At 46.8% G+C, this 22,745-nt stretch overlaps 1 protein-coding gene across 1 annotated transcript in view; it reads right to left on the bottom strand.

Annotated features, from left to right (window-relative positions):
* Positions 1–4,824: 4,824 nt before the first annotated feature.
* The window catches only part of MAP2K6 (mitogen-activated protein kinase kinase 6), a 55,950-nt gene continuing 38,029 nt past the window's right edge, over positions 4,825–22,745 (bottom strand). Inside the window, exons 11-12 of the mRNA XM_009283486.2 lie at positions 20,014–20,059; positions 4,825–16,524 (exon numbers count right to left, since the gene is read on the bottom strand). Coding sequence (XP_009281761.1) covers positions 16,447–16,524; positions 20,014–20,059 — 124 coding nt within the window. The 3' untranslated portion in view covers positions 4,825–16,446. The remainder of the gene's footprint in view (positions 16,525–20,013; positions 20,060–22,745) is intronic.

Raw genomic sequence — 22,745 nt, 5'->3', positions numbered from 1 at the left:
GAGGTGAGCCTGGAAAGCAAAAAGCGAATGACTCAAAGGCAGGATTCATGACACATTTCTGGAAATAAGGAATTAGGTCTGGGTCAATAAATAGCTGGAAAACCAGGGGGACGCAATCTGAGAGGCATGTGAAATGAGGATGGATGGAAAAGAAAGAAGATAATGGAAGGGAGGGGAAGGAAAACAGAGAGTAGCTCTGACTTTTTATTTCCACTCTTGGTTTCAATCAGTGTTGTAAAATTAAAGGTTAGGGTTCTGAAAGAAAGAAGAAAGCGAGCTCCATCTCCTCCCGTGGGGGTACATCTAATGGGTGAGTCTTCAAACATGAATTGCCATTAACAAAACTCTCCTCCTCACGTGTCTGATGGTACGTCACCCTGTAGCAAAGTGCTGGCCGTGGTGCAGCCAGGGGACATTAATTGTGTTTTGGGTGCTGCAGAGACATGCCTCTCCCTGGGCAGGGCAGGGAAACGGAGCTGGAGCTTTTGGGATCGCCGGCTCTGCCCAACGGCATCCGCACGCCATCAACCACCAAAAAACCCGGGTGCTGGTTGGGCTAGCGAGCGCTCACCCCTGTTTTCCTCCAGCCAGCAGCGGCCGGGCAGTAGGTCAGCTGCCGAGCTGGAGGTGTGTGGACGGGCGCTTTGGGGACTAATTTTAGCTTTCAGTTACACTGTCTTTTCCTTTCTCACCCAGAACGTCTGGACTGCTAATACTGATGGACTGGCTGATACTACAAACCACCCTGCTAACATCACACATACGTGACGAGGGGAACACAGCCCAGCTAGCTGGCCCAGCGGTGGAGTTGTCATGGTTTAACCCCAGCCGGCAACTAAGCACAGTTTATAAAACAGCCAAATGGAAGCCAAAAGACTTGAGTTTAATCCCTCCAGTTAAGTCATCTAGATCCCTTCTCGCCACCAGCCATCTGATCTCAATCAACAAATCTTGGCCTTCATCTCCTAACCTAGCCGAGAGTTGCAATGCTGAAGCCTGAAGTAATCTGCATGCAAAATGCTTTAGTAATGATTCCTTCAAGAGGGATTTTTTTAATTATTATTATTTCCCAAAAGCACTCTAATGTGAAAATGGAAGGCAAATAAGAAAGGTGTCTTAGTAATATTTGCCATTAATAATTTGTTAACATTCTGTAATGTTCTTCCATTTATTTTCAATACCTATAGTTAATAGAGGCATATTGAAAGAGACCTATTAACATGAATATGTTAAAACCAATCACTGGGTATTAAAACGGGATGCTTTTTTAAGACTGAAAATACTTCCAATTTGGCTAGTCCTCTCATAACATTAGTAGGATTTGGCAAGCAAATGAAACAGAATTAAACATCTGTATCTTTAACATCAGTAAACTACATCACCTCTAGATGCCATGTATTCTTAAGAAACTTTGCAATATACCGCTTTCAGCGTCATACCATGCACTTCCAGCACCGGAGAGCCAGAGAGCCAGAACTGTAACCAAAAGCGTGTTGGAGTGGTAATACACGGCTTTGTAGCAGGAAACAGCAGGGTAATTGGAGAGAGCAGAAATGATGTCTGTGTTGGCAAGATGAAAAAGATACAGTTCGAAAAACCATAACCATGAACATATACGTGGATGCTGCTGTGGCAGGTGCTCCGGAGGGGCAGCGGGGTCTTGCTGGAAGGAGCAAGCGCTCACCAGCAGCTGACTGGCATGAAAACTGGGATGGGGATTTCGGAGTGCTTCATTTGGCATATTTGCATTTTGGAAGCAAATATTACTGCACACCCAGGGGGGATCCCAAATGAGAGGAGAAAAGAGAAAACCGAGGAGGGGAGCACTGTGCTGCCATGCTTGGGCTAATTATGATCACATTTTTCATGATACAGAGAAGATGGCAGAGCAGCTCATGCCGAGGAAGCGTGTGTGTCACCTCAGATGATACTCTTCTTTCCGTGCCCCATTTTATAAAACCTAATTGCTAAATTTCACAGCCACAAGGAAATCAAACAGCAGTGGAGCCAACTTGCAGAGCAAGAACTATATTTGAACAGGTACTGTGTGCTTAAAAAAATTCCTGCAGTTTCTTCAAATCCTTGGTCCATAGTCCTGGACATCTGTCACCATGGTAAAGCATTAGGAAAATGCCATTTGTCAGGCCAAATTGCATCCCAGTAAAAGTCACAAATCAAAGTTGAATTCTAGATACTCAAGGCTATCGTTAGCAAGAAGGGTTGTGAAACACATCTCTCTTCAATTTTATAATCTCTAACGACTGCAAATTGTTTATGCCTCAGCATTTGCTTTTCCTTTATCATCTCTTTCCAATTTCAGCAAGCACTACATATATAGAAAACGAGGACACGTTCAGCGGACAAGGTACTTTCCACAAGGGCAGAGCCATTTCTCTGTCAGTGCTACTTGCTATGCTGGAGGATCGCTCTTGTGCCATGGGAAGAGAAAATAATCCACAAAATTGTGTGCATATTCGCACGTGCAAAACCACCAGGCAAAGGCATTTCAGCAGTCACCTCTTTCTAGCTTTGAGGATTTCAGAAAGCCTCTAGTAGCAAATTTATCACCATTATTAGTACAGAAACCCCAAGGCCAAATCCCTTGTCTTGCATGGGTGCAAGACCAAAAGGCAGGAGTCCCTCCTCACAAATGCTTCAGTTTCTGCAAAATGACTATTCTTTTTTTAACTCAATTCCATGAGACTGCTACCGTTAAAAGGTATTTGGGACTTCATTCCAGCTTAATCCACATTTCTCTTACAGTTTTACCTTTAGTGGTGGTCAGAGTGGATTAAGACGGGTGCCTGCAACTTCTAAGAACACATTGCCAAACCAACGTTGGCCCTACAAGTCACGTCCAGTGTGAGCGACTCTGTTTTGGGAAAGTAACCCAAAGAAGGATCGTATAAAGGACATGCTTTAGGCTAGACATGTTTAAATATTGTCTTGTACAGGGCTGGAGTTCCTGTTCGGCTGAGAGGACCTCAACTTTCACTCTTCTTCTTTTCCTCATTTCAATGTGACGTTAGTTGTGGTAATGCAGGACATTATTTTGCAATTTCATTTTCTGCACTTCTATGAAATGCTATATAGTAGGCAAGGGAGACAGAGGGAACAAGATCTGCCATTTTGCCAACTAAAATAATTGCATTACAAAGCTCAGCACAGCTTACATTATTGTGCCGTGTTCAATCAAACTCTATCCCAAAGGTGCATACGTATCTCCAGACTATTTTAGGGGTTGGCAGCTGCTTCAGTACACTTACTCCTTTTTATTTTTTTTTTTTTTTCATCTTGGGGCTTTTAAAATTGATGGGAGGCTGAAGGCAAGAACTGATGCATTGTAGATGACAACAAAAGAGGCTCCATAAAATTGCTTTTGGCATCTCGTGTGCGTTCCGTCTACATCTTATAAATTACTGCTGCATTTCAGCGATAAAAATAGTTTTGTATTTGGAATTGATTACAGTGAGATAAAGCTCTAATTAAAAAAAAAGTACTGATGCATAAATATTCTGAACATACAAGGGTAATTTGATTTGATAAAAGTATGGCTCTTAATTTCTTCCTTTTAAACAGAACACACATACACACACACACACATACCACACTGCAGATAAAACTTCAGCAGCTGTTTTGCTTAGGATTCCCAGAAATGGTTATGTGCCTCTTGCAACTCTTCTCTTCACATATTTTTATGGCAATCTCCGTATCACCGGCATTCCCATCACCGACGCCGTGTAACATTCCCCCTGCAATCTAAAAGCGTTCAGCCCAGGCCACTGCGCTTTCTTCTATGCGATAAACATTGATTCCTTTTCTGTGCCCTTAAAGGTTATTATATTAACTGGGCTATTTTTGTTTAGTTTGTCCCTTAGCGCATCAGCTCTGCAACTAGTGCTTTTGCCTTAACTGGGACTGCAGGATCAGCAGAGGGAGCGGATATATTGTTTTCAGCAATTCTAATAGAAATGGAAGCATAATTTTATTTATATGAGAAGGAGGGAAATAATGATTCGTGTTTCAGTATGACCCAGACCAGCATGCTTTACTCAAGCAAAATGCTATTTAGCTTAGCCTAATAAATTATGGGTGAAAATTGGCTTTCCATCATGACAGATGCACAGCCTAATAGTTAACCTTTAAAGAAATGCAAGGCTTAATTGCAGATAATAGTGATGGGGCTGGCAGTGGAATCAAGGGTTGGATCCAGGACCTGGTGAAAGACAGAGCAAAGCGTCATGTTCGTTTTCCAGCCTGTGAGCGCAGGGGCCGAGACCTGCGCAAAACCCACCGCTTGCTTCGGCCACATCGGTGCAAGTTGCTGAGCGAGCCACCAGGCTTCCAACCCCAACAGCACGTGTTGGTGTCAGCCCAGCCCCAAGACCTGCACCCCCAGGCGATGCTGGGCATGGAGGCTGTGTCCACTTGCAGCCCCTTGAACCCCCCCATCCCCACTGGAAAGATGCTTTTTTGGGGGGGGGGGCCAGGAAGCCAGCTCCTCTCGTCGCACCAGCGCCCTGCCAGAGCTGCGGCGAGAGCCAGGGCTCGCGCCTTTGATGTGGGCTGGACGGGATGTGGATGTGTCTGCTCTCGCCAGCCACGCTAGCCGAAGCGCAGAAAGAAAAACCAACGGCAGAAAGACTGACAATTATTTCTGTAGAGCAGCTTGAGCATTCCTGAGTTTTCAGTAATGTATGATAAGCTGTCAGGAGTAAGATGATCCTTAAAAACCTTCCATATGAATAGCAAAAGCAGGACAAAGCGTGTCCCCAACAACTGGTAGTACTTCCACTGGGTAAATACAGATAGACTGACAGCACGTTACTTTTAAATTTCATTTATTTATTTTTGTGTACATTTTTCTTAATTTGACTGACATACCATTGCTATAAAGATGCCCTGCTCTTTGAATATTTAATCCAAGACCACTAGTTCAATTGTGGTTATGAAAAGTCACGGCAAACATATGACTGGAAAGAGGTGGTTGGTTTTGACTTCCAGGCAGTTGTCTGAAGCATTTCATAGATGCACACAATATTCAGCAGAACACACGCACACACAGTGCTGAGTTTAACACACACACGCACACACGCGCACACACACACACATCTGGAAAACTGTTACAGTGGTTGAAGTTTCAAAAAGGTGTACTGTCCCCTTCTCTCAGCAGCAGTGATAAACCTTTGGATATCCTGAGAAATAAAATCGAAGCGTAGTAAAGAAGATTAACTTATTCCATCAGCAAGGTTTGGGGGTTTTTTTCAAGTTAAATATATTCTCCCAATCTATTTTTTTTTTTAAATGAAGAGGGTGGAGGGAAAGGATCTGGGGCAGTCAGGGTTAAAGAATACCAGTTCAACTGTTCCACCAATATCCTTAATCCAACACAACACGGATCCTAAAAGCATCTCATTAAAACAACAACATTAAATAAAAGCCTATCTAACGTTACGCACGTGGCCCTACTGTCAGTCTCCTACTATTTATCATCTTCATAGTACAAGGAACAGCTTTGAGATGAATAAAGACAACACAGGTTAAGAGAAGTGTTTCAGGCGGAGCAGACGTGAAGCCATACGGTGGGCAGCCGGGCGACCACCGAAGTACTCTGGAGCGCAGGGAGGACCCTGTGAACTTTGCAATATCTGACTGATGAAATTTTGCCTGGTTGCAGACAGGAATAGGAGCTCAGAGCGATAGTTCATCACGGCACGGGGAGGCACTGCCTCCTGGCCGCTGGCTCTGCACTGCTACAAACCCTGGGCAAAGCCTGAGGGGACCTTAACCAGCACTGACAAGAACCTGGGTGCCATCTCACAAAGACGACAGCACCTCATTTCTTTTAAATACACCACTAGTACGTGTTCACAAGAACTGGCCAAGGCAGGGAGAGTCTTTCTCAGAGCTTGCTATCTCTGGACCAATCCACCCTCCCCCAAAGCTATGACTTGGGGTCCTGCGTTAGGATGTGGGCAGTTTTGATTCTCACGAGGACAGAGCTTCCTCAACGAGGCTAAAAATCAAAAATCGCTCATATTGCATTGTCCTGCCTTTTCATCTAATACTACCTTTTCCATTCCTCCCATCGATATGAACACCAGTGCTTTTCCTGACGAGTCGCAGAGCCTGTGCTCCTGTGAGCTCCCCTGTGCCGTGCACTCCCTTGCTGCGAGAGGGGTTGTGTGAGGTTACGGGCTGCTAAGTAGCAATGAGCACTGCAGAGGAAACAGGCCAGCAAAGACTTAGACAACAAAAACAAACATGAAGCAATTAAAAGAAGGATGGGAGATGTGGTCTGATGTACTTTTGCCAAGAAATAAATATTTTACATTGCCTTTTTTAAAAACACTTGCATTGTGTTTTTTAAGTCTCCAAAATGGTAGACTTACTCAATCCACCCACCCATGCACAACATGTGCGCGCGCACACACACACTCTCTCTAATGCACATACGTTTCCAGCTTTGTAGAGCTACTGGATTTACTTTGAAACAAGTTTCTTGTGCATTTTGACAATTTACTTTGAGACAAGTTATTTGCAAGAAGGCAAAGTTCATGCATGGCTTTGACTGCTCCACTTTCTCATAAATGGTTTTTGAAAAGCAGAAAGCAAATGAGGGCCAAAGCTCCATTTAAAGTTCACCTCAGATGCCTGAAAAGCATTTATACCCACATCCTTCTGAGGTCCCTGCTTTATGAACTTCTAATGAATTCCACATTCTGCTACCCAACATTTCTTACACATAGGGGGAAGAAAAAACAAACCAGAAAACCAATGCAAGCTGTTTGAAAACAGATGCACCACAGCATTCTTTATCAGAAAGGCTGGGGAGGCTTTTGAAGCAGTAGAGCAGCAAGGCACCTTTGCAAAAGAGGAGAAAGGGAATAAAAAGAACAAAAAGCTGATGTTTTTGAGCCCCCAATCCTGCTTGTCTCACACAGGTCACGCTTACGGGATTTCACCTCAACATCTCTTACAGAGCAAGAAGAAGCCGTTCATTAGTTGCTCCATCATTTCTGTAGGACTCGTGTCCTCCATACCCAGAGCAGATATTTGGCCAGAGGGTGCCTGGGTGGCCCCCAGCCCTGCTTCGAAGCAATCCTGGCAACCCCAAGACTCATTGGCTTGGGGGCTAAAGGAAAACTCCATGTAAATTTGATATAGAAAAGCCTGGCATGAGACTTGGGACAAACCAAGTTCATCACAAACCAGATTTTATTTTTCAGGTGGAAAATTATCATTTTCTCAGAATTCCGGTGTGCTTTTGGTTAATGATGTTGTGACACACGAGCATTTTTACCAGTTAAACTGAACCCTGACGCTAGTCAATCCACTCTTGAAGGAACAATTACAACCCAACTCGTGCTTTTCCTAATAAAAGCAGAAGAGTGAGTAGGTTTATTCAGAAGCCTCCAAGATGTTTAAAGACAAATTGAAAAATGCAATTTTTTTTAAAAAAGGTTCTTTATCCCCATCCCTAATTCTAGAGCAAACCAGGTCACTAAAAGAAAATCTAAATTGCTATAAATATAACTTAAAATAATAATTAGCCATCCACTGCAATTCGCCATCCCAGCTGTTAGGAGATACTACAGTGATTCCGTACGGCTCGAGGGCAGGCTGGGAGATACCTTCAGCACTTCTTGGATAGTACCAGAAATGGATAAATAATAAATAATAAGAACATGAGAAAGAATAATCAGCCTTCCACATGTAAGGAAAAGCAGAGACTTTCACAGTTATAAAACAAATGATGTTACTGTTAAAAAAAACATCCTAAAAATAAAGTAAAATAAGGATTTGCATTACAGCAGGTTGGAAAGCCTTCTCTTTTCTAACGTGTTCAAAACACAGGTGCTTTGCCTGTGCCCTCTTCAATACCAGCAGACCACTGGGAAGTGTTTGCTTTTCCATTGTGCTCATACCTTTTTTATTTTTTCTAGCTGAAAGTATGTAGAAATATCCTTGTTACAAATTTACCACCAACTCGAGAAAAAGCAGATTTCACACCTTAAGACAGAAACTCTAGAAATTTCATATATTTTGATGCTAAACACAGATCTTTGCCAATAAAACTGTAATTCCTTAAATTGAAGGTTTCGGACATTTTTAGACAGTTATTTTTTTCTATGAGAGATGACAAGTTTTACTCCAACACATTTCCAGTTTGCAAGAAACCACATTTAGCAGCTTCCCCCCAATGTATTGCTATTAAAAAATAAATGCAAAATTCCAACTATTTTGTATGTTGTGACTATTTCCAGCAGCCCCACTAGCACAGTGACAGCTGTCACCAAGCACAAGCCACTCGATTCACAATTATGGAGGAAACAAAACAGTGGCAGAGCTCTGGAAATTCATTTCATACATAGATTATACAGGAAATGTTTGGAGCCAAATCCTGGGTTTGGCAATACTGAATTTTGAACCAGGCTTTTTTCTGCCTGTAGAGCCCCAACCTGCCAGAAGCCTACCAAATGGCACGGTCCGTGCTATTAGATATTTATGCAAGACTCATGACTAAATCTGGGCTAAATGTGGATGCAGAGCTCTGCAGCTGCACCTGTATATGTGAAAATTTGATCCTGACTTAACAGCTATGACGGAGACTGTAATTTATCTTTAAACACACCTTTTTGGCTCTTACGAGGCACTTAATCTACATCTCTTCACTCTGGCTGCGTAAATCAAGGACACCTGGACCTTCCTGACTTTTCACAGCATCCGTCCCGAAAAAAACCATACAACTGAGCTGAGAAATACCGAAGGCTTTCAGATATTGTTCCAGGACACTCTGAGATGGCTGAATGTTCTTTACTAGAGGGAAAAAAACAAGACATGGCAAACCCTGATACCTCCATCACACAGCCCCTGGGGAAACTGTATCTACCTATGTTTCTGGAGGCCATGGGCATGCTTGTTGCCAGACTGCTCTTTCCAGCCATCAGACATTTGCTGCCTCTTAGTGTAGCACTTATCTCCATCCGCCTTCTGGCACAATTTGGTGCGTAGCCTTGTATGACGGGTCACAGCGTTTTGGAATACCATGGTCTTATCTCTTATTTTCTCAAAAAGAATAATTATCTGGGGCAAAACCAGACCGAATTAGGATAAACCCTGAGCTGGCCTGAATTATTCCTGTAAGAGAAACCAAACAGAAACTTTCCTGATCGGTTCAGTAATACTTGGGGTGTGTTTACTCTTTATTTAAAAATTACCCTATTCTGAGTTTCCTGGATTTAGCTAGGCCCAAAAGCGAAAGTTATCAAAATACCCTGAAATGAACTTCTAGGAAGGGTTTTCAGGTCTGGCTAAAACCACATAGCTTTGGAAATTGCCAGAAGATGTCTGATCTTTTGAGATTTCCATCTCTATTTCCAGAGTGTTTAAGACGCTTCCAAGCTTTTCCCAGCTTATCCTCGCGGTACCTCGCAGCCACTGGACTTTTGCCGCATTGTTTAGAGAAAACCAAGAGCCTTTTGAGGAAGGGAACGCGGCCTGTCCTGCAGCCCGGCTGCCGGCAAGGGCGAGCCACCTTGGAGCGAGGCTGCTGCAACTCCAGAGCTGCTCCACTTCCAGAAAGGGATTTTTAATGCAACGGCAGCGAAGCACGACAGGAGAAGCTCTCGCTTCGGCTGGACACCTGCAGGGTAGCTAGCCCCTGGCTGCGGCTTCCCGTTAAACGGGCACTGGATAACAGACAGGCAGCCCCTTCCTCTCCCAAAGCGCTCTGCGGAGAGCTGGCTGGAGGCCCCTTTCCCTTGCCTGCACTCTGACCAACCGCCTAGAAAAAAGGCTGCTAGTAAAATCCCAGACAGTAAAACACAAAACGTAAAGGTGACTGAGACGTAAGGTGTCGATGGAGGCGAAGAGCTTTCTAGCAACCCAGGAGCGCACTAAAGGAGGCCATGTAATAAACGTCATGCAGCCAAAATTGTTCCCGGTGGAATGGTGCTGCCGGCTGCATAGGCCCCTGAAGAATTCATTTATCCCTGTGGCCTGTAAATTAGGTATTTCCACCATTAGGCCAGTTAGATACCACCATAAAATGTTTACCTTTTCTTTCTCAGCTACAGAGGCCTTTCCCATGCTTTCCCTATCGTTTAAGTCGAACCTCTGAATCTCACTGACGAGCTCGGCAGGGGAAGCAGCAATGCACAAGGCCACGCAGTACGCAACAAGCATCAGCTCGCTTGCAGTTTTTCCCTGTTGGTTTCTTTTGGGTTTTAGATTTTGTTTCCCTTGCTGGTAGTGGGGATGCAGTGGCAATCTGGGACTTCTGAGCAAACCCATTACCTGCAAATCTGGACCTGAAGGAGTACATGGCAAGAGAAAGGGAAGACAGGCTGGTCTCACTAGGCTATGTACTCAGTCAAGTCTGTGGCTGCCTCTTTTGCCCTCGCTTTCTGCTCCAGCCTTCCCCATAAACTCCAGACCTTCCTTGGCAGAGCGGATTGACACCAGCTGCCTATCAGAGGGCTCATTTTGTCCCTATGCCATTAAAACCACCCTTGCAGTTTACTACACTCTCTTTAGAGCCCTCTTCATTTATACAGCACATGAACCTTCGTGTCCAGACCACTGGCACCACCACCTCCTAGTTGTGTCTACACCCATCTGCGAACACATAAAAGCTGAGATTCAGCTGAGCTTTTTCTGGCCCTCTGTATTAACAAAATCAACTGCTTTTATGGTGTGGGGTTATGTGAAGGAGCAGCGTCCTTTCAACCTACAACACAGCTGCCTACTGCACAGAAAGCATCTCTTCCAGCCACGGTCCAGGAGAGCGAATCTCACTGCACTGCAGAGCTCTGACCTGTCAGAGCGCACGTCAAATTTTATATTATCCATCTGCTCCAGTAAAGGCTGAGCTGAAATATTAATTAGGAGATCTGATCCCTTCTCACCAGAAACAATCTGGATTTTATAGCTCAGCCAGAGGCCAGCGAAGCAGACAAAGCTCTGTGATACATCCTTTGCTGCTGGTTAACGGCTTTCAAGGAAACAACCAACTTGGGGGGAGGACACAGACTGTAAAACATGTGGACATCTGGTCTGTTTTGTCCACCCTTCATCTCCCCCATGCTCAACCCCCACCTCCTAAGTGCATGTTCAGAACAGAGAGAGACGACTCCTCTAACATAAACAGCTATAATATGGCAATAAAGATTAATGAGTAAAACTTGCCATTTTATGTATAATCCATGGGGATTTACAATCATTAATCTTTATTAGTGTGTAATAACTGTTTAGACATTAAGGACAGCTTCTCCGCTGGACAAAACTGGCCTTATTCCAGCCAAGCCAATGGAGCAATGCCAGTTTACACCCTCCATGACCCTAATTCTAAATGAGACCCATCCCCATCTGTAGGAATCGTATCACTAACAGTATTTCCCCAACAGCAGGGGCAGACCAGTGAAGGCAACTATTTGTCTTTCTCTGTATCCGAAAAAGAGAGCTGCATGTGTCCAGGAAGCTCAACAATAGACATGTCAATAAACATGAGGAAATTCAATGAAAAGGCAACAGCAACAAAAGGAACCCCAAGGAGTAGGGAAGTGGATGATTTTTGAGGCGAGACTATAAGATCTGGTTTGGCAGGAGCGTAACTAAGAGGGATGTAGCAATCTTTGGCATGTGAAAGAGTGAAAGCACCAAGACGGGCTCCCAGAGTTCCTCTAAGAGGAACAAGATGGAAGAGAGGGAAAAAAGAGCATCTTGGCTGGCTTTTCTGAGAGAGGAGTTTGGGTTTTGTTTTTAATAAAAAAGAGGTCTATTAAACAAGGGAGCTGGTGGGAACCTTGTCTGAACTACATCAGACCAGCCACTAAAGCAATGCTGCGTTGACCGAGCAGGATTTCCTCTTCCAAAATGTCTAGGAAAGACGGGAAAGGTGCAGGTACATACTTAAGCTTGCAGCAAGCATGGAGAAATCCCAGGAAAGGCTGTGCACGTCGGTGTCTCTGCCCTCAGCACCAGGCACTGCTCCGCTGCATGGGCGAAGGGCCTGGCAGCCCCTTCCCACCAAGACAAGGTGCAGCTAGCACTGACCCAACAGGCACACAGCCACCTCCCTCTGCACCTGCTGAAGAACTGGGAGCTCAACCGCTTATCTTTCTTTAGAGCTTTTTCTGAGTAGTGACCCACCAACTGCCTCCTCCATCACACAGGGGAGGCCAGCTGCCTCCAGAAATGGTGTTCCCACCTCTTTAACAAGTCAGAAATGCCTCCTTCCTCACCAGTAAACCCGACAAAAGCCAGGAAAAATGCAGAAATACAGTACATAGATATCTGTGTAAAGTTTTGTACACCTGGAAAAACTCCAGAAAAGATGGGCATTTCACCCGCTGCAGCAGCACAAACCTGGCATTTAAAAACAGTAACCAGCAAATGCCCTCCAACTCCTCTTTCAAGTTTAAGGGACCAGTGGGCTCTTGGGGACCCAGAAGATAGCTTTCCTGCTAGTGACACTTCAAGAGCTCTAGCAACGGCAAGGCCTCAAGCGTCCAGGAGGTTGCAGAAACATCAGGAGCTGTATGGTGGAGGAAAAAAAAGGATGAACATCATGCCCCGGTGGCCCTCCGCTGCCTGCCACAGGGATGGGCCGTGCATCTTTCATGCAGCCCGATAACCACTGCCTGTGGCAGAGTGGAGAGGCCCTCCCTGCCTTGCAAATGGCTAACTGTGCTGGAATTAATTCACACAGCTGGTCCAGGTCACAGCTCAGTGCTGAGCTCCAAGCAGCTTTTCTCTCCTCTCCACTCCCTGGTGTGTTTTTGGTTTGTTTCAGGTCTATGGCACAAGTCCTGCTACTTCTGCAGTTTAAAAATCCCACTTCAGGACAATCTAACATGTTGCCCACAGTCCTGTGCAGTCTGAAAACAAAAGAGCTTTCTGAAGAACAGCTTTAAGCCTTAAAACCTTGGCTGTTCAGGGGGCATGGTTTTGGGGAAAGGCTTAACGTCCCAGAAAAACGTATCTGTCCTAGGCAACCCTGTGCTCCTGTTATAGCCAAGCAAAGTTCTGAGCACTGACCAAAGGCTTTTTGCCTTCACAGAGGTTACAACCAAATGAAAGAGAAAAAGACCCTGATTTTCATCTTGTAGCACAGCATGTTTTCAGAGTCTTTGGCTCTCCTCCCTCTGCCGAGGCCACCAGCTCAGGCTTGTCTCTAAGAAAATCCTGGGTCAGGCCAAGCTTTGTGTCCACACGTGCCACGAGGGATGCAGAGACAGACAGACAGCCTCTGCATTTCTCTCCTGCCATAACTACCTTCTGCAGTGGTGATCACTCGGATCACTGTTTTCATTCACACTGGTCGTATGAATTCACACTTACTCTGTGCTGACACAAATGATTTTTAAAGGAACAAAGTCATGGAGAATCAGGAGAGAAGTGAAGTGATTTGTTGCATGCCCTATTGTAATGTCATTAAAACAAAGGGATTAGACGGCCCAAGTGCTGCAAGAGCAAAAAGCATAAAAGAAAGCATTCGGCCTGTAGTGTCGAGGCATGTAGGAATCATTTTAGAGGGTTACTAGCTGCAGACAACACTGACATTAATTTTCTATTGGAAAATGCTGGTGACATTAATATCTGCTATTAATACTGAACTTTGACAGTATCTCATAAATTCAACCTGTCAATTACAATGGCACTGAAATAAAGGTGCTCTGAGGTCAAGGAGATGTGGTGTCCAAATGAGACTTATATTCCAGGAGAAAAGTGGCAAAAACAATCTTTAATAAAAGCATCAGATCCATATGTAGGAAAACCAAAGGGTGGTTTTAAATGTCATGTTTTTCAAAGCGAGAATTGATGCTGGAACCAACTCTATAAACTCGCTGGCTGGACTTTTAGCTGCAGCTGAGGACAATCAATCAAAACAGCTCTGCGACTCTGAGAAAGTGAGAGAGAGAAAACACACACACACCATGGAATATGAGAGGGCAGATTATGAGCCATGCGAGGCCTCTTAAAATTACACTGCGAAGTAAAACATCCTTGTGTTTTATCCGCAACAAAATGTAACCTGAAAGGTTCCCCTCGACAGAAAGCGGAATATAGAGCTTATCGTTACTGAGGGCCGGGCAGGCTCATGAAACATGGCTGAGGAAGGGGAACCTCTTCCCCAAAGTCTGCATGACCCATGAGCTCTTCGCAGCAAGGAAACCCCCGCACCCCGACTCCTGCGAGCCCTCCTCAAGCCACCCTGCTCTGCAGCTGAGGGGCACAAGGATCGATGAATCCCCATGAGCAATGCTCCCCTATCTCCTTCGATGCTGGCCCCAGGGCAGAGCTGCACTACTGTAGGGTTCACAGCCTCCTCTGCAGGCACCGCCAGCCACGGCTGTGGTGGTGACGGTGGCAGCCCAGGCACTGGCAGTGTGTACATGCACCTCTTCAAAGTGGTCCACGTGTCCCTAGCACAAGAGGTACCACCGTTCGGGAACCCCTGCTCTAAATACTGCCCTCCCCCATCAGCCCTTCCAAGGGATCGCTTCCCAAACAGATGCTCAGGCTAGTTCAGAAGCCCAACCTGCACCAACAGAGACTGGAGCCACTAAACTGGGAGAGAAAGGGCTGGATCCCAGGCTGAATTACATCCTGCACAACTTAAATATTGCAGAGCAAGGCATGCTTCTAGATGGGATTTGACTCTGAGAGTCTGCGCTGAAGCGATGGATGGGGAAGGGAAGCATGTGGAGGGGCACGAGGCACACGTGCACGCTCCGGCACAGCCACACGCACAGGCACTCACCTTCGCAGGGCCGGGGGAAGGAGCCACGGGCAAAGGCAAAGGACCTCATAGCCGAGCGAGGCAGCTATGCAGGTTTGGCTCAGTCAAACCAGCGTCAATCTGGAGCCAGTGGCCTTGCTCCAGACTCACAACAACACCTTGCAGTGCACAGTCCCCCCCTTTCTCTAGACAGTAACTGTGTTACCTAAAAGCAGCGTGATCTGCTGTCTTCCCCTCCAACCCCGACAGTCCCCACACTCCTGCCCTTGGCTAGCAGCTTTTCTCTGAGGACCTGGCCAACAGCAATGAGCTCCTGGTACGGGTGGGCTGTGGTTTCCCTGCATGGTTTCCCAGGCTGTAGCTCTTGTGGGGGACACCTGCAGCCCGTGCCGGAGCCCAGTGCTCCTGGCTGCCTTCAGCATCCTGACCAGAGCTGGATATGGCCCAAACCGCATGCCGGCACAGGCTCCAGGGGAGCTCACTAGCACTCCCAAAGTCTGTGGGCAAGCACAGAGGGATTGCTGCCGATGCAGTGCCGACAGCCCTGGAAACTCACACTGAGATATCCCATTTTTCACAGATGTCATGCTATGCAGACTGTTATCCTTTCCCATGTGGAGAAGGAGAGAGGAACTCCCTTTTAGGCCCAAAGCAGTTCATCCCCAGCCCAAGGGAGCCCCAGACGGTGCAATGCTTCTGGGCTTGCGGGCAGGTGGGGACTGACCACTGCAGCCTCCTCCTGATCTTTGTGCAACTTATCTGACAATCTATTTCCCTCTGGGGCTTTTGTCCCAGACACTATCCCAGCAACATCTTCCCACTCCAGACCTCATTACCCACCCGCTATAGCAGAGTAAGTCAGTGGGACGTAGGGCAGGGGCTTTCCCTGGGCAAGAGGCTGGCAGTGCACCGCAGGTGGCAGGCTGGCCGGGACGCGCCAGCCAGACTTGGAGCGCGGTGTCCGGAGAAGAGGCGACCTCGTGGGACACTGGGGCCTCCCTCCCTTACAGTGATGCTGCCTCGCACCCTGCCTGCGAAAGCAGCTCAAGTAGCTGAGCTGAGATCCTTGTTTATAAATTCTTTTTACGATGCACATTAAATATTTTCCACAACACAGACACTTCTCTTCTTTCTCTTTTCCTTTGACACCTTTTCCCCAGCAAAGCCCTACAACTATTGCTTGCTGTGGCCTCATTTAGCATCACCATCGTCACCACGCACTCATCCTCATATAAAACAGAAATCTATTCCATCAAGCACTTAACATAAATATTAAAATAATGGAAGGGACAAAATATAAATCTACATACAACTTCATGACTACCATAGCACCTATTACCATGACAAAGCAAATTCTGGTTCAGGGGGAAGGAAAGGGGGATGAGGAGAAAGTTAGGAAGAGGGACTTCGACTGTCATTAAATATGTAAATCACTCTTTAAAATTTTTTTTTGTTTTGTTTTTGTTTTAAGGTTACCAACCTTATTAAAATTCATTTCACTAACCAGCTCGTTCTATGTCACTATGGATACCAAAGAACCCTTTTAAAAACTTCGGCGAGGCAGGGGTTTCTCAGAATAAAAACAAAACAAAACAAAACACGGCGACTTTCTGTTGGTGCTTTCATGACAAGTCCTGCCACGCGCCCCTCCCCTGCACCCACCAGTCCACAGAAGGGCAATTCATTTACAAGTCCAGTTCTCAGTCTCCCAGGATGAGTTTGACAAAAGAGGCGACGTCTGTCTCTTTGGATTCGTGCAGGGTGAAGAAAGGATGTTGCTGGGAAAGAAAAGAGAGAACAAATAGAAAAGTTCATTATTCACAACGCTGAGGACCAAACCTAAAACCTTTTCAGATAGTCTTCTAGACAGTGAAAAAGATTTTGTGGCTAGGATCATAATATTGGGCTTTCTATGTTTTGCAGCTGAGGCAAGTTGGGGAGCCCGAGGGGCCACTTCATGAAGGCTGCAGGTTTGTGCTACCCTCTCGGATTCCCTCTAAACCCTGCCCTGGCTGGGCTGCTCTCAAAGCAAGGGAAAGTATTAAAAAACACTGCCTCCATCTCTAGCACGTCATGCCCTTCAGCACACGCTGGCTTGCAGCTCTGCGGTGCCCCGGGGAGACGACGTGCTCCTCCTGAGACGGTGGTTACCCACCCCACCGCGCGCCAGCTCCAACGGGAGCAAGGAAAACCTTGCAGGAAGGCTGACTGCAGTGGGTTTTCCCTCAGCTTCCTGCTTTATCTGTGTATTTACCCTCTGGTGACTTTTGAGTCTCATTTCTTCCCTGCAATTGCTCGTACTCGCAGCAGGAGATGGCTACTTTACCCCTAACCACCGCAAAGAGGAAAGCCATCCCATCTGGAAAGCCATCCACAGCTGTATGTTTAACTACTTAATCGTGACCAACATGGGAAGACATCCTGCCAGAAAATCTTGCCTACATTTCAGCACAAACGGAAAAATATGTGTAAGGAGAAAAAAACACAACCAAATGCCCACTGACAGCAACAGCAAAGCCCCTCTCTGCCAGCATCAGACACCCAGTTTGCTACCGGGGGCTGCAACACATCAGCTGAGACCAGCCAACTTCCACCTGAAATCACCGAACACTGTTTGACACCCAAATTTACAAATAAAACTGCATTTATTTGTATGGAGGGTGTCAGAGAGAACCAAAAGGCAGCTGGGGCCCTGCGAGCTCACAGGTGACCTCCACTCTGTGCAAAATGCTGTTGTGCTTTCCATACGTAGGCTGGGGAAGCTCAGTTTGATTCCTGACCCTCTCATTTCAAGTCAGAATTGTAAAGACAATTTGGGGTTTCCAGGGTTTTTCAAAGCTGCCCCTCACCTCAGTCCCTGAGCATTGGCTATTTCAATGATCATTTATGGCAGTGGCCAAGCGGAGGGAGAAGAAGAGCAAAGAAAAGAGACTTTCCAAGGTGGGCTTGAGCAGAAAGTTATCCGGTGAATAAAAAGAGGCAGCTCTGAGCAGCCGGGAAGCAACCCGAAGGCCCACCAGCAAGGAAGAGGAAGCACAATTATGTGGGAAACAGAGCTGAAATGGGTTGAGGCAAGGATCCACACATAATTTAAGGTCCCCCTGGGTCAAACAGTCATAGGAATCAAAACGTCCTGAATAACTCTCGGAGACATGACCCAAATGGCCTGCTGTGTTATTATCCCAGTGTGATGCCACTGCTTTCACATCCCAGCTAAGTCACACCCAAAGCAGAGCTACTGCAGCCTGGAAGCACCCACAAGCATGACATGGGTGGCAGCAGTGGCCTCCAGCCTCCAGCCCCCCCCTCTCAGTGAATCCAACCCCTTTGCAACGACTGAGTCTGGTTATAGCACAAAACACCCCGTGCCAGGTGGGATGTGCTCCATGCAACGTGCAGACCACCGGGGAGGAGTCCTGCAGTAGTTTCATGCTCCACTTCACCTGGGGAAGTGGGTTTTAAAATGAAATTAAGCATCCGTATCAGTTTTCCTGATGCTCAAGATAGCATAGAGTCATATTTTCCATGAGAAACCTCAATTCCACAGGAAAGCAAGGGAGAAGTCTTGCTCTAAATGACAAGTCCAATCCAGTACCGCAACTTAATGCCATAAGAGAAAGAGGAGGGAGAAAAAAAACCCAACAAAACAGCAACCCTCAACCACAGGACCTCACAACATTCATGTCAGCCATAAAATACCACAGCATTGAGATACTCTGGAGAGGTGATCCAAGAACCTAATTCAATAGAAATGCACTCGCTTGCCAATGGGTATTAATGCTGCAACAGACAGAGCTGCTCCGGTGAACCTTTTTGATAAAAGGCCATTTGGCAAACTTCAGAAATTTGCTTAAAATATAGATGTATTTATTCAATAATAATTAAAAAAAAAAGGAAAAAAAAAAAGCCATAAACCTTGGGCCTCCCTTTGTCTGAAACCAGTATTTGGGCAAACTGTGTGTAAATCACATCTATATATAGTCTAATTGCATTACAGGGCCCAGCAAGAAATGCCACAGGAATTATTCATTGCTTACAACTCACGTTCAAAAGGTACATGGATTTCCAGCATGTCTTGCAGCTAGAGAGCACCTTAAACCCTGGCACCTTCACACCACAGAGGTCCCAACACCTCCAAGCAGACAGTGTGAGGTAGCGATGAGGCAGACTCCCTGCATGGCATAACGCACCTCCTACAAGTTATGGGGCAGGAGACACCAATGCCTGAGGAAATTCTGCAGCAGTTTCCACCCTTAACCCAGAAGACCTTGCCAGTGGCACAGGACAGGGGTGGGCATGTAGGGACAGGCAAGCATTTGGGTCAGGATCTTCAGAAATAACAAAGTTAGGCACGTTCCTGACTTTACCAAGCTATGATTCAGGTGAGAGTAAAAAAGGGACTAGATGCTTATGGGGGTGAAACACTGACTTCCTAAGCTCTCCTGCTTTTTGCCGGCTATTAGGAGCACCAGGATCAATACCAGAAAGTCAGGAGAGAGAGAAGCCATGAAGCTGTGGAGCCCTAGCAGAAAAATCTCACCACAGATCCCCTTCTTGCCAGTACCAGCCCAGAGCTCTGGCTGAGTGTACACTAGTGTCTGCACTGCTGGGAGTTCATCAGCAGTTAAGTGCATCTGACCTCAAAGCCCTGCACTGCCTTGCATTTCCCCCATCATAAGCCTTCATCAGCATTTTCTTCCTTAGTTACTCCTCTGTCCTAGACATGCTCACAGCAAACAGTCTCTAAGCAGCAGATGAAATTCAATAACCGGAATTATTAGTCACAGACTTGTCTCTGTCCCTAACATCCAGGAATTACTCTGTCCAAAAAGTCTCCTCTCCAAGGCACCATGACAGTAAAGCCTAGCAGGCCACTCAGCTCCTACAGCCCATGTGGAGCATCTGTGGTGCCTCCATTTCACTTAGGTGTTTGAAGCCATCACACAAACCCAAGAAGAGGATTTTATCCTCGCTAACTGACTCTCCACAGCCTCATTCTTGTCCCTTAACAAATTTGTTAACTGCTTTTACATATTTTTCTCACTTGATCTGACTGGAATAGCACCTGAACGACATTTCAAAGAGCATCTCTGATTTGCAGTCACCTTCCCAAGACCCTGAAGTGCCATGATTCTCACATCTGTTATGAAAATGGAGATGCTAAGTATCCCAAATCACCAGTCACTATTGGAAACCCTGTCCTCAGCACCTCATCGTAATCCATCTCAGCTCTGAACCAATATACTGCTAAACGCAGGCACACTCACCATAAGCTCTGGGTATGTTGGCCGTTCTTTGGAATTTTTCTTCAAGCTTTAATGAAAAAAAAGAAGAAAAATTTTAAAAGTTACTTTCTGTATGCAATTTAAGCAAGGCCATAAAATTACACCATGACAAAAGCAAGGTTTCAAGTCCCTGTAGAGTAAGTTGAACTACTCATCCGTATGTTAAGTGAACAGCTTAGGCCTTGAGGATACCTACAGCCAACACAGCCTGCACATGGGCCCCGTATGGTACACAGTGCTGGGTACACACAAGTGCAGTGAGCTCAATCAAGGTCAAACAAGAGACCCGGAGACACCATATATACCAGTCAAGACACTGCTTGGTGCTGGGGGCCAGGTACAATTGGTTTTTTGGGTACTATCCAGTAGGCCAGTGACTAAGGGAATGGATACAGCCTCCAACCTCTGATTGGGAGTGGTGACCGAGTGGCTCTGAAGCACGTGTACAACTGTTTGTTTATCACCGTGCTGTTATCAGCGGGGACGGTTACATGGGACATCCTTTTTTTCTCCTCTCCTACAACAGATGGCTCTGGAGGGTTGTAGCTGGAAGTTATTTTGGTTTCCTTCCAGCAGAAAATAGCTTTTAAAAGACAGGACGTAATCTCTACTCACTTCCTGACAGTGTATTTAGGGGAAAGACACTTGGAGCAACTTGAAAAGATCTTCACACACGTACACGTCGGTGGCGGGGAAAAGGTGTCACACTGAGCAAAACAAAAGTGAGAACCTCGGCGATGATAAGTCGCTCCTCTGCTGGGATTTGCCGGAGCCCAGAGGAAGCGGAGGACACACACTGAATAGATATTTCCTGCTTGCTGTGTGTAGCGCGCTCATGTTCAGTGTCATGTTGTGAATGAACAGAGGAACCTAGTAACGATACGTGCCAATATTGCCGAACTGAAGGTACGGGATGTGTCACATCCTCTGAGCTCAAAAGCAGCCCAAGCTGAGATGCTAAGGTGAATTTGAAGGTTAGGTGTGTCCAGAAGCAGGATTTGGGTATAATCCTCCTAATTTAGACTTTCTACAAACAAAAAACTTGTTCACAGGTTACTAATACCAAGAAATCCAGTGACAAGTTGCTGAAATCAATGTAAATCTTCAGGAATGAAGAGCCATATTTGGATCTGATCCTGACTCAGACATCCCAGGAACTTCCCTGCAGTGGCTACAGGTAATCAGACTTTTGCTGCCCCAGGCAGCAGACGGTGTGATTCACTTTGCGACCTCTTGAATTTGAGATAGGCCTAAGCCAGGCCAAGCTCGATACACTGAGTTGATGTGACCTGGTTTGGTGTCAGAAGAAATTCTCAGACTCCAACAACAAAAAACTAGTGCAATCTGCAGCCAAAGTGCACTTTTCCAAGTCCATGCCACTCCACTGGCGTTGAGGCATCTTCAGTGATCCTGGAGGATAGGATTTGCAAAGAGAGGAAGCGCCATGTGCTCCCCAAAGCATGAGTGCTGCTCAGCGGGGTCATTCTCACTGCAACCATCATGAACGGCTGTGGATATCTTACTCCTAAATCAGCCCACAGCTATAGCTGCAAGACACCGTGCTTGCAAAAGCAAAATATTCAGTGGGGAACAACAGCCTGCCTGGCACAAACAGGCAACTTTGCAATAACAAGTAGAGAGCCAGCAGCATGGGAGAAAGGCAGCTGGTCCAAAATCTCAGCGTGGGCCTTGCAAAAATGGTGGGCATTTTGTGAGAGGGTTTTTCCAAGCCAGCTCCCACCTCCGATAGACACAGAGCAGTGTGGGCACGGGCAGGTATTCCCCAGCATGGGTCGGTAGAGAGGTGTGCAGCTGAATCACGGGGACCTCGAAAACACATTTGAACAAGACTCCGAAGAATCTGAGTGTCGGTACTTAAAGTCCCCGGGCAGGAGTGGCTGATAATCCCCTTCCTGGGTCACAGCAGAGCCGGCTGGGCTCCAGGCCCTGACGCTGGCAGCTCGGGAACAGTCTCACATTTCTGTATTTGTCGATCTGCCGTCCTTTCTTGGCTACCACGCAAACCCACCATCCACCTGCCAACTTGGCAAGCCGCGGATGGCACTGCAGCGCCTGGAAAATAAAAACGCCTCCCAGGCGGTTTCCAGGGAAGCTGGAGGGAGAAGCAGTCAGGAGCCGCGGGGCCGCTGCCAGCTCTCTTTGAACCATACGATGAGGGCAGCTGTGAGTCTCCTCGGGTGCTGGGAGAGCCTATGCTTTTATGCAGCTCTCGCAACCTCCAGACAGCGCGCATCTGCTCCAACCCTTTTCCTACACCACAGCCAAACTCTCCCGCTGCTTCCAGCTCTGAGTCCCACGGAAAGCAGCGCAGCAGCCGGAGGGCCCCAGTAGCGGGACAGCCGCCGACAGGGGCCACCACGGGGCAAACTCTGCACCGCCCCTGCCCTCAGAGCCGTGTCCCCCTGGGAGCGGGAGGCAGGAGGACGCAGCCATTCTGCGCCCCGCTCCCCTTCCCTGCCCCGTGCCAACCCCGGGGATGTGAGGGGCCTGGCGGACCTGCCTGCCTGCACCCGCCCGTGCTGCTGGCCCGGCCACAGACACCTTGTGCTGTTGATGTGGGGGCCATTGGATTGAGAAAGTCTCCTAAATCCCTTCCTCCTGCGTGTGCTCCCAAAGCGACCAAGCCTGTTCCTCGCCACCTCAGGCAGGGAAGACCCCCCACAACCGCCATCATCAGTGCTCTGGCAAAGGGT

This window comes from Aptenodytes forsteri, unplaced genomic scaffold, assembly GCF_000699145.1.
Source record: "Aptenodytes forsteri isolate BGI_AS27 unplaced genomic scaffold, ASM69914v1 Scaffold86, whole genome shotgun sequence".
Classification (NCBI taxonomy): Eukaryota; Metazoa; Chordata; class Aves; order Sphenisciformes; family Spheniscidae; genus Aptenodytes; species Aptenodytes forsteri.
Note: the sequence above shows the minus strand (reverse complement) of the source record. Positions and strands in the feature narration are given on the sequence as shown.